Source organism: Homarus americanus, unplaced genomic scaffold (assembly GCF_018991925.1).
Source record: "Homarus americanus isolate GMGI-L3 unplaced genomic scaffold, GMGI_Hamer_2.0 scaffold28714, whole genome shotgun sequence".
Taxonomy (NCBI): domain Eukaryota; kingdom Metazoa; phylum Arthropoda; class Malacostraca; order Decapoda; family Nephropidae; genus Homarus; species Homarus americanus.
In genome coordinates, this window is record NW_024730009.1 from 42,969 (window position 1) to 55,059 (window position 12,091).

The 12,091-nt window shown below is 49.1% G+C and overlaps 1 protein-coding gene across 1 annotated transcript in view; it reads right to left on the reverse strand.

The window, feature by feature from the left end:
* Nucleotides 1–7,692: 7,692 nt before the first annotated feature.
* The window catches only part of LOC121866873 (cell surface glycoprotein 1-like), a 53,058-nt gene continuing 48,659 nt past the window's right edge, over nucleotides 7,693–12,091 (reverse strand). Inside the window, exons 2-3 of the mRNA XM_042366612.1 lie at nucleotides 8,246–8,985; nucleotides 7,693–8,153 (exon numbers count right to left, since the gene is read on the reverse strand). Of these exons, the coding sequence (XP_042222546.1) occupies nucleotides 7,693–8,153; nucleotides 8,246–8,985 (1,201 nt within the window). The remainder of the gene's footprint in view (nucleotides 8,154–8,245; nucleotides 8,986–12,091) is intronic.

A 12,091-nucleotide genomic window follows, 5' to 3' on the forward strand; every position in this document is an offset into this window, starting at 1 on the left:
ATAATGAATCAATACTTAACCTGGATACCCCGAGTCTGCCCTCTAAGTTTGACCCCATGTGACCTGACAATGACCTAATATGACCTTTTGTTTATTATTTACTGGAGGGAAGACACAGCAGGTGGTGAACACAGCAGGTGGAGGCGAACACAGCAGGTGGAGGCAGACACAGCAGGTGGAGGCGGACACAGCAGGTGGAGGCAGACACAGCAGGTGGATGGAAACACAGAGGTGGAGGTAACAGAAGGTGGAGGTGACAGAGGTGGAGGTGAACATGCAGGTGAGGTGAACCAGCAGGTGGAGGTGAACACAGCAGGTGGAGGTGAACATAGCAGGTGAAGGTGAACACAGCAGGTGGAGGTGAACACAGCAGGTGGAGAACACAGCAGGTGGAGAACATAGCAGGTGGAGGTGAACACAGCAGGTGGAGGGAGAACACAGCAGGTGGAGATGAACACAGCAGGTGGAGGCGAGACACAGCAGGTGGAGAGGAGAACACAGCAGGTGGAGGAGAACACAGCAGGTGGAGGCGAACATAGCAGGTGGAGGTGAACACAGCAGGTGGGGGCAACACAGCAGGTGGATGGAAACACAGCAGGTGGAGGTGAACACAGCAGGTGGAGGTGAACACAGCAGGTGGGGATGAACACAGCAGGTGGAGGGCACAGCAGGTGGAGGTGAACACAGCAGGTGGAGGAGAACACAGCAGGTGGAGACACAGCAGGTGGAGGAGAGACACAACAGGCAGAGAGCACAGCAGGTGGAGTGAACACAGCAGGTGGAGGTGAACACAGCAGGTGGATGAGAACACAACAGGTGGAGAGCACAGCAGGTGGAGGTGAACACAGCAGGTGGAGGAGAACACAGCAGGTGGAGAACACAGCAGGTGGAGGTTAACACAGCAGGTGGAGGAGAACACAGCAGGTGGGGGTGAACACAACAGGTGGAGAGCACAGCAGGTGGAGGTGAACACAGCATGTGGAGGGGAACACAGCAGGTGGAGGAGAACACAGCAAGTGGAGGAGAACACAGTAGGTGCAGAGAGAGAGTGAGAGAGAGAGAGAGAGAGCTGACAAAGTAAATAACGGAACAACACTATTAAACCATAAACGAAATCTATATATATATATATATATATATATATATATATATATATATATATATATATATATATATATATATATATATATAAATTGCATTAAAGTTAAAACTGGTAGAATTTCAAGGCGGGAAAGAGACGTGTTACCAGAAAAAGCTTCACTATTTGCCTCAATATCAACTGTGAAGGAAACTATTACAGATTTTTTTGTTTCTGTCAATACGACGACGAGAGATAGAGAGAAAGGAGGGTGTGTGTGTGCGTGAGGTAGAGAGAGTGTGGCATGAGTGAGTGTGGGTGTGAATGAGGGAAAGAGAGTGTGTGTGTGTGTGAATGAGGGAAGGAGTGTGTGTGAATGAGGGAGAGAGAGAGCCTCACTCAATGCACCCACAGCGAGCGACCTCTACAGGGAGACCTGACGGTATGTATATATAAAGCGAAAATATTGATTGATTGAATATTTGTTAAAAGCGTTCGGAATAAAATTGAAATAAAAACTGGTAGAATTTCACAGGAAAGAGACGTGTTACCAGAAAAAGCTTCACTATTTGCCTCAATATCAACTGTATGAAACTATTACGATTTTTGTTTCTATTAACATGACGACGAGAGATAGAGAGAGAAAGGAGAGTGTGTGCGTGAGGTAGAGAGAGTGTGGCATGAGGAGGGGTGGAAGAGAGAGAGGTGTGTGTGTGTGAATGAGGGAGAGTGAGTGTGTGTGAATGAGGGAGAGAGAGAGCCTGCACGCAATGCACTCCACAGCAAGTGACCCTACCTATACCAGGAGAGACCTGACATGAGACTGACCTGATATCGAGGATCTGAGACGTTGGAGTTCCACGTGACACTTAAATAATGAGTTACTTACTCACAAAGGCAGAAATATACCATAAAACTAGATCAGACAAACACATCCAAATGGATAAATAATTATTTAAAGAGAATCATTGGCCAAAGGAAGGCTTTAGGTAGAAGGATAAATCGTGGCGAAATTTAATTCTCCGGGATTATTATAATAATAAGGAGTAGGGTTAAGACCGAGATAAGGAAAGTTAAGAAGAATAATGAGGTAAGGATAGTAAGGAGGCTAAAATGGATAAACCCAAAGGATTCTACCAAATGTATCAAAACTAAAACACGAGAAAAGATTGGACCAATACGACAGATACTGAAGTAGCTTATCAGATAACGACGGAGAAATGAGCAATAATCTGAATAAATATTTTCAAATAGTTTTCACCACCGAAAAATTTAAAACATGATACCCGAGGCACCGACTCTATTCAGAGATAGTGAAGAAAACAAATTACAGATAGTTGTGGACTAGTAACGTATGGTAGTAAGCAAATAGACAAACTAAAGCCCAATAAGTCACCTGTCTCTAATGAGATATTTGCTAGAAGTATTAAAGGAATGTAAAAGAAGATGAAGTATACTCTTAGCAAAGTTGTTTAACATGTCCCAAAACAGGCAGTGCCAGAATCCTAGAGAATAAAGCGAATGTAATACCGATTTCAAGAAGGGAGATCATTATCCTTTCAATCAACTACCGTCCAATCAGTCTACTAATAGGCAAATTACTGAAGCAATCATTTCAAACCTCTATTCGAAATCACCTGGAGAAGCTACAGATTGATCAATGATTCCTAAAGAAGGGCTTCACAAGCAGGCGTTTGGTGTCTAACTAATTTATTAACATTCTTTTCATCAGTTTTCGAATCGGTGGACGAGGGGCACAATTATGGTGTGGTATATCTCGACTTTAGCAAAGCTTCGACAGAGTCCCCTACGAAAGACTAATTAGAAAGCAGAAGGCACGGGCATCAAAGGTAATATCTCAAATGGATTAGGCGGTTACAGGACAGGAAACAGCGAGTGAGCATTAACGGCACTAAATCCCCATTGGAGCAACGTCACTAGTGGAGTTCCCAGGCCTAGCATTTCTGACCATTATTATTTATTATATACATAAACGACATAGAGACGTATACAGTAACATAAGTAAATTTGCTGATGACACTAAAATAGGACGTGTTATTAAATCCACGGTGACTCGCCAAAACTACAGGTGAAAGATCTAAAAATTTCCGAATGGTCTGGAAAATGGCAGATGAAATTCAACGACAAATGTAAAGTACTCAGTCTAGGAGATGTAAACAGGGAACCAGTTACCAGATGAACAAATTTATTATTGGAGAAATCTGACTGTGAGAGAGATTTAGGAGTAATGACAGAGAACCTAAGCCATGTGCAATGTGTTTTTAAGCTCGTGAATAAGGCTAGTAAAGCACTTGAATTCATACAAAGGAGTGTTAGTTACAAGACTAGCTAAGTCATCCTAAAACTGGTATCTTGCGCTTGTAGACCACACCTGGATTATGGTAGTTCAGTTCTGGTCACAGACAGAATGGATATAGAATCCTTGGAGAGAATCTTGGAGGAGAATGACAAGACTAATCCAAGGTATTAGGAACCTTGAGTATAGAGACAGTTAAGGCATCTTTAATTTGCACTCTCTAGAGACGAGAGCGAGGGGCGACCTGATAGAGGTGCATAAATGGAAGTCAGGGCTAAAACAAAGGACATTACAAAGGTACTCAAACTTATCCAACCAGGAGGAACCTGCAACAATGGTTTTAAATTAGACAAATTTAGACGAGGCGCCAGCCAGGTAAACGCCGGTTTGGAACAGAGCAGTGGATGAATGGGAACATGTTGCCAAATATCATCATTGGCCTGAATACGCTGGATAGCTTCAAACATAGGTTGGATGCTTATATGAGCAATAGGAGTTGGGTGTAAACGGGACTGCCCAGTATAGGCCAATAAGCCTGCTGTAGTTTCCACCATTCTTATGTTCTTACATCCTATAATGGTTGCCTAGGTGGCCCAAGGCGTGAATTTGTTTAAGGTGTAGAAGCTGTCGCCAACACAATAACCACACCCTAAGTTAACGAGTTACATGACCCAGTGCCAAGGAATAGTCCGAGAAGACCGGACAACTCGCCAACTGCACTGGCTAACCATTACCCCGGAACATAATCCGCAAATCGATTAACATCCAGGTCCCCAGTTACTACTGGGTAGACAGAGGCAAATGGCGTAAAGAAACTTGCCCATAGCTTCATCCTGCAGGGATCGACCCGGGTACGGGTCCGCTCGCTGGCGAGGGGAGCATTCTGACCATTACACCACAGGTCGCCACAGCGTCACACCCTAGAGACAGTATAGCAGACACCCACGCCGCCCCCAACTTCTTCCCTATTAGGTACACCACGCTGCCACCTAGAGGCCACCTGGAGGCCAGATTGAATAGCCCACGTGGAGGCTAGATAGAGGGAGAGGCTACACGGAAACTATGAGAAGGTGGAGGCCAGGTAAATGTAGAGGCTAGGTATAGGTGAGGTAGAGGCCAGGTGAGGTTGAGGAGGGAGGTAATGGTCCTAAACAACCATCAAGGCACCACTATGAGAGCACCTGCTGGGTTGTATGTGTGGGCGGCCCGATAGGGTGGCTACCTCGTGGCCAGATGGGGTGGCTGGGTGTAGCCTCGTGGCCAGATGGGGTGGCTGGGTGGCTACCTCGTGGCCAGATGGGGTGGCTGGGTGGCTACCTCGTGGCCAGATGGGGTGGCTGGGTGGCTGCCTAATGGCCAGATGGGGTGGCTGGTGGCTACCTCGTGGCCAGATGGGGTGTGGGTGGCTGCCTCATGGCCAGATGGGGTGGCTGGGTGGCTACCTCGTGGCCAGATGGGGGTGGCTGGGTGGCTACCTCGTGTGCAGATGGGGTGGCTGGGTGGCTACCTCGTGGCCAGATGGGGTGGCTGGTGGCTGCCTGTGGCCAGATGGGGTGGCTGGGTGGCTATCGTGGCCAGATGGGGTGGCTGGGTGGCACCTCATGGCCAGATGGGGTGGCTGGTGGCTACCTCGGCCAGATGGGGTGTGGGTGGCTACCTCGTGGCCAGATGGGGTGGCTGGTGGCTACCTCGTGGCCAGATGGGGTGGCTGGGTGGCTACCTCGTGGCCAGATGGGGTGGCTGGGTGGCTACCTCGTGGCCAGATGGGGTGGCTGGGGTGGCTACCTCGTGGCCAGATGGGGTGGCTGGGGTGGCTACCTCGTGGCCAGATGGGGTGGCTGGGGTGGCTACCTCGGGGCCAGATGACTTGGCACTCCTACCAGAGACGGGATGACCTTGGGTTAAAAATGTGAGGGTCAAGGAACGAGGAGGAGGAGGAGAGGTCGATACTGTAATGCCTTGTGTTCCTCACCACACACGTCCACCTAACCCACCAACCCAACCAACCCAACCCAACCCAACCAAAAAAGTAATATCTATTTTTCTCACCTCCTGGATACCTCTTAATGATAATACAATATGTAAAAAAAAAACACCTGCCATAGTAAGCATGATAGAACCCTCGACCCTCTTCCTGGAGACACACACACACACACACACACACACACACACACCAAAACACACACTAATTAAGGCTCTAGATCACTTTTCATGTATTAACCAGACCCAAATAAACTTCAATAATATCACCCACAGTCATGATCGCTGTTGTCATAAGGTGTGTGTGTGTGTGTGTGTGTGTGTGAGTCAGGGCTACTGCTTGACATACCTGGCACACACCTGAGACACACACCTAACGTCACATATCACCCAAAAGGTCAAGATATTCATAAACCAGTATAGTTCTTACTACCATTCAGCCACTAATTAAAGCTTTTACCTGTAATTATCAAATGAACGTATATCTAATTAAGGTAGAGTCTCAGTATTAATCTATTAGGATACGTATGTTAAATTTATTTGTATTTTAACCTCAAGTCAACCTGTTAATTGTATTCCAGCATTATCACTTACGAGGAATTTCACCATAAGATTATTTAACAAGGATCTGGACCCATGAAAGATCGTTAAAGAATTTCCCACGAATAAATCAAATGGATTTTTTTTTAGATGTAGAAATTGAGTAAAGGTTGGGATTGAAGGAGAAGGAAAATGGAAGAAGGAAGAAAGAAGTAAAGTAGGAAGAGATGGCAAAAGGTGGTTGGCTCTAGTTTGGTGGGTGGAGTGTCATCGAGGGCGAGGGTAAGCCATCCTGAATATTTTATGGCCTCACCTCCTCCTACTATCCTCACGTTGGCCTCCTTACTAACTCCTCACGTTGGCCTCCTCACTTCCACTACCCTCGTTGGCCTCCTCACTTCACTATCCTCGTTGGCCTCCTCACTTCACTATCCTCACCTTGGCCTCCTCACTTCACTATCCTCACGTTGGCCTCCTCACTTCACTATCTCTCACCTGCCTCCTCACTTCACTATCCTCACCTTGGCTCCTCACTTCCATATCCTCACGTTGGCCTTACAACATAAGAACATAAGAACATAAGGAGACTGCAATAGGCCGGTTGGCCTGTGCATGGCAGCTCCTGTTGAGAGTTACTACCACTCTCTATCATCCATGAATCTATCCAGCCTCCTTTTGAAACTCCAACGTTCCAGCACTTACTACAAAGTTGGTAAGCTTGTTCCTGTCCACCACCCTACCCTCACTTTGGCCTCCTCACATCAAGGGGGGAGAAGAGGGAGAGAATACCTCCCTTTTCCCAAGCTTAAATAAGTGTATCAATAAATAAAAAATAAAATTAACCCCCACCACACACCCCCACACACACACCAGCAGGTACGCAGGAGGTAGATGGTGTCCCTCCCTGGCTCACTCCATCAGGTCGTCTGACAGTGTGTTATAGGGTCTGGCGGGGGGGTATATCAGGAGATCAGCCCTAAGACAAGATGGGAGGAAGGTAAGGGCAGATGTTATGTCACAGGGAGGTACTGTGTAGTCTGCAGTGGTGTGGTGGTGGTGGTGGTGGAGTGAGTGGTGGTGGAGGTACTGTAGTCTACAGGTGGGTGGTGGTGGTGGAGGTGGAGGTACTGTGTAGTCTACAGGTGGTGGTGGGTGGTGGTGGGGAGGCGGTGGTGGTGGTGGTGGTGAGGTAGTGGTGGTGGAGGTACCTGTGTAGTCTACAGGTGGTGGTGTGGTGGTGGAGGAGGTACTGTAGTCTGCAGGTGGTGGTGGTGGTGGAGGTGGTGGGTGGTGGTGGTAGGGGTAGTGGAGGTACTGTGTCTCAGGAGTGTGGTGGTGGTGGTGGTGGTGGTGGTGGTGGTGGTGGGAGGTGGGTGGTGGTGGTGTGGTGGGTGTGGTGGTGAGTGGTGGTGGAGGTGGTGGTGGGGTGGGTGGGTGGTGGGTGGTGGTGGTGGTGGTGGTGGTGGGGTGGTGGTGGTGGGGTGGAGGATTGTGTAGTCTGCAGGTAGTGGTAGTGGTGGTGGTGGTGGTGGTGGTGGTGGTGGTGGTGGTGGTAGTGGTGGGAGGTGGTAGTGTGGGGTAGAGGTGGTGTGGTGGTGGAGGTACTGTAACTACAGGTGGTGGGTGGTAGTGGTGGAGGTAGTGGTGGAGGTGAGGTAGTGGTGGTGGTGGTGGTGGTAATGGTGATAGAAGTAGAATCATTAAGGTGTAAAAGAGAGGAGGACTTGGGGATAAAATTACCACCACATTATCATCCCGAGTAAGAGGAACTCCTTGATTATATGACGGCGTAAGATGAATAGGGCGGTCGCTGGTAAAGGGGCGGTCGACGGTGTAAAGGGGGCGGTCGACGGTGTAAAGGGGGTCGACGGTGTAAAGGGGCGGTCGACGGTGTAAAGGGGCGGTCGACGGTAAAGGCGGTTGACGGTAAAGGGGCGTCGACGGTAAAGGGGCGGTCGTTGTGTAAAGGCGCCGCTGGTGTAAGCGGTCGCTGGTAAAGGGGGCCGTTGTGTAAAGGGGCGGCCGCTGGTGTAAGGGCGGTCGAGGTGGTAAAGGGGCGGTCGCTGTGTAAAGGGGCGGTCGACGGTGTAAAGGGGCGGTCGACGGTAAAGGCCGGTCGCTGTATAGGGGCGGTCGACGGTGTAAAGGGGCGGTCACTGGTATAAAGGGCGGTCGCTGGTGTATAGGGGCGGTCGACGGGTAAAGGGGCGGTCACTGGTATGGGTGCTGGAGCGGCCGCTGGTAAAGGGCGGTCACTGGTAAAGGCGGTCACTGGTGTAAAGGGGCGGTCACTGGTAAAGGGCGCGCGTCTTGTGTAGGGCGGGGCGTACCGGTAAAGGTCACCGGTGGTAAAGGGGCGGTCGACGGTGTAGCGGTCGACGGTGGGGCGGTCACTGGAGGGCGGTCACTGGTAGCGGGCCGCTGGCAAAGGCGGTCACTGGTAAAGGGGCGGTCGCTGGTAAAGGGCGGTCGCTGGTAAAGGCGCGACGGTAAAGGCGTCACTGGGAAGGGGCGGCCGCTGGTGTAAAGGCGGTCGCTGGTAAAGGCGCGCTGGTGTAAAGGCGGTCGCTGGTGTAAAGGGCGGTCGCTGGGTAAAGGGGCGGTCGCTGGTAAAGGGCGGTCGCTGGTAAAGGGGCGGTCGCTGGTGTAAAGGGCGGTCGCTGGTGTAAAGGCGGTCGCTGGGTAAAGGGCGGTCGCTGGTAAAGGCGGTCGACGGTGGGGGCGGTCGCTGGTGTAAAGGCGGTCGGTAAAGGGCGGTCGCTGGTAAAGGGCGGTCGCTGGTGTAAAGGGGCGGTCACTGGTGTAGGGGCGGTCGCTGGTGTAAAGGGCGGTCGCTGGTGTAAAGGGGCGGTCGCTGGTGTAAAGGCGGCTGCTGGTGGGGGCAGCGTCGCTGGAAAGGGCGGTCGACTGTAAAGGGCGGTCACTGGTGTAAAGGCGGCCGCTGGTGTAAAGGGGAGGTCGCTGGTGTAACGGGCGGTCGCTGGTGTAAAGGGAGGTCGCTGGTGTAACGGTGGCCACCTGTATTAGCCCGCCCGCCAGTCTACAGATCTGGCGGGTCCTCTGGTACACTCTGAATATAATTAAAACACAGATCCAATTTCACGCAAGAGTTTACGACTTCTGCTCACACACACACACACACACTCACACCTTTGGCGACAAAATTATATCTGTTTAAAACATATAAGAAAATGTGGATAAAAGAATTAGAAAACTAAGACTTTTTCGTAATTTTCGGCCATTTAATAATAATAATAATAATAATAATAATAATAATAATAATAATAATAATAATAATAATTCAGCGCCATAAGTTCGCAGTGCCACATGTGTTGTAGTGGCATTCCGGCCTTGTCAATATCAGATATTTTTACAACACTATTTATTGACATACCCAGGGAGCAGAGGCACAAGGAGAGAGAGAGAGAGAGAGAGAGAGAGAGAGAGAGAGAGAGAGAGAGAGAGAGAGAGAGTTACAATGCGCAAATGCAGAAAATAACTAATACTACAAAACAAAAACTACCATTACTACTACTATCACAACAACAACCATTACTACTACTATCACAACAACTACCATTACTACTATTATCACAACAACTACCGGATCTAAGACATTAAACCCTACTACTACACTGACATAAACCCACAGCTTCTTCGTTCATCTTCCCGAGTAAAGTAAACCTTAAACCTCACTAAACCCTCCCAAGCGGCTTAAAATCAAGACCTCAAAAACCCATTAAATACTCGTATGCCGCCACGCCCCTGCCTGGGTTAAGACCGCGTGGATCACACACGTGTGGGGTTATTATACCATTCACCGCTACTACATTACTACTACTACTACTACTAATACTACTATAACCACAACCATTACTACTACTACTACAACTACTACTATTATTACTACTACTACTATTACTATCATCACAACCCATGATATTGTCATCACACTACAACTCGCTGCTATGCTCCTCATTAACACCACAGTTCCCACCACCACCCCAGAGTCCTCCACCACAGTCCCTCACCACCACAGTCCTCCCAACACCACCACACAGTCCCTACCACCACCACAGTCCCCACACAGTCCTCCCCCACCACACCCCACACCACCACAGTCCCCACCACCAGAGTACCCCACCACCACAGTCCTCCCCACCACCACAGTCCTCAACACCACCACAGTCCCCACCACCACCACAGTCCCCCACCACCACAAAGTCTCACCACCAAGCCCTCACCACCACAGTTCTCAACACCACCACAGTCTCACCACACGCCCACAGTCCTCCAACCACCACAGTTCTCCCACCACCACAGTCTCTCACAACACTACACAGTCTACAAGTCCCTCACCACACCACCACAGTCCCCTGCTAAGTCCTCCCCAACACCACCACAGTCCTCCCCACCACCACCACCACAGTCCTCCCCACCACCACAGTCCTCCCCAACACCACCGTCTTCCCCAACACCACAGTCCTCCCCACCACCACAGTCCTCCCCACCACCACCACCACAGTCCTCCCCACCACCACAGTCCTCCCCAACACCACCACAGTAGATGTAACTGATCTGTAGGTGTCTTATGACCGACTCAAACCACAGTGGAAGCTGAGGCCTTAAAGGTGAGAGGAGGAGGAAGGGGAGGAGAGAAAGAAGTGCAGTGCTACGAGAGGAGGAGGAGGAGGAGGAGGAGGAGGAGGAGGAGGAGGAGGAGGAGGAGGAAGGAGAATGGGTGAGCGACAGAGGTGGGGAGGAAAATACATGAAGAGGAGGATGATGACGGTATGAAGAGATAACGATGGTGGGAGAGCCAGGAGGAGGAAAGATGATGGAGAGAGGGAGGAAGGAGGAGAGAGAGAGACGGAGTGAGGGGAGGGAGGAAGGGAGAAGAGGGAGGAGGGAGGAGGCGGGAGGGGTGGAGAGGGAGGGAGGGAGGGAGGGAGGATGGAGGAGGAGGGGAGGAAGGGAGGAGGGAGATTAAAGGTGTGTAAGGGTTAATGTATAGAGGTAGCTTTGATAATTGGCAGGGAAGGAAGGAAGGAAGGAAGGAAGGAAGGAGGGAGGGAGGGAGGGAGGGAGGGAGGTTTATGTATACTATAAGGGAGAGCTATTGTATAAACGGCATTAATTCCAGTATTTCCGGCGGCTCACTGTATAAAATTACCATAACCAATTTAAGAGGCGAGTGAAAAAGTTATTCTCAAATGACCATCGGTAGTGGAGATATAACCCAGGTGTAGGGGCGCGCGCGCACACACACACACACACACACACACACACACACACAAAGAACGTGCGCGTTAGGTCGAAGATGTAGAGATTAACCAAGATAAAATGACACGAAAACTACGAAAAATTCTCCTTTTGGCGTAAACTATTTTAATTTGTGACACACTGCAGGCGGAAGTTCTCAACTCTTGTTACACTTGACTAAACTTCGTCACAGTAATTATTGTGTCTTGTGTTGTAATTTTGAGAGGACGTAATGGTGAAGATGGTGTGAGTTCATAGTGCACATACACTGTACAATACATAGAGAGTTGTACAAAGCATCGGACTTTCTTACTTAAATAAAAGTATTGTTATATTGGCAAAATGTTATTCGAGTATAAGTAAAAGTACCCTAGTAGAAGTAAAAGTATCCAAAGTTCAACCTACTTACTGTACAGTGAGTAGAAGTAAACAAGTACCTCATTCACAAAGAACTCAAGGACTCGAGGTAAAGACTAACACCAAATTATTGATCGTCTCAAATAGTAAATACAAAAAATAGTTGACCAGAGACAAGAGACACACATCATTACATCTGCCTATTTGCAACTCTTCCTATTGAGATTAACCAATAACTGATTCTAAAAGTTAAGGCTGTCTAATCAGGATCTTGTATAAGTATAAGCCCAGGATGACTAAACAGAGGCTCACAAGCAGCAGATGGAAGCAGTGGGGTGTTAAGTTTGAGAGATAAGTCACAATGTCAGGAAAGACCTCAGTAGCTCCAATCCATCCCCTGACCATGCCAAGTAGCTATCAAGCTCATTCAGTTGAGCGTTTGTGGATGATTATTGCCTCAGTAGGACAGAACAAGTAAACGGCTTGGTCCAGACATAAAGAAGCGCTTGTGATTGGTCAGCTTCTAAGTTTGTCCTGTGTCCCGCTGTTAGGTATTA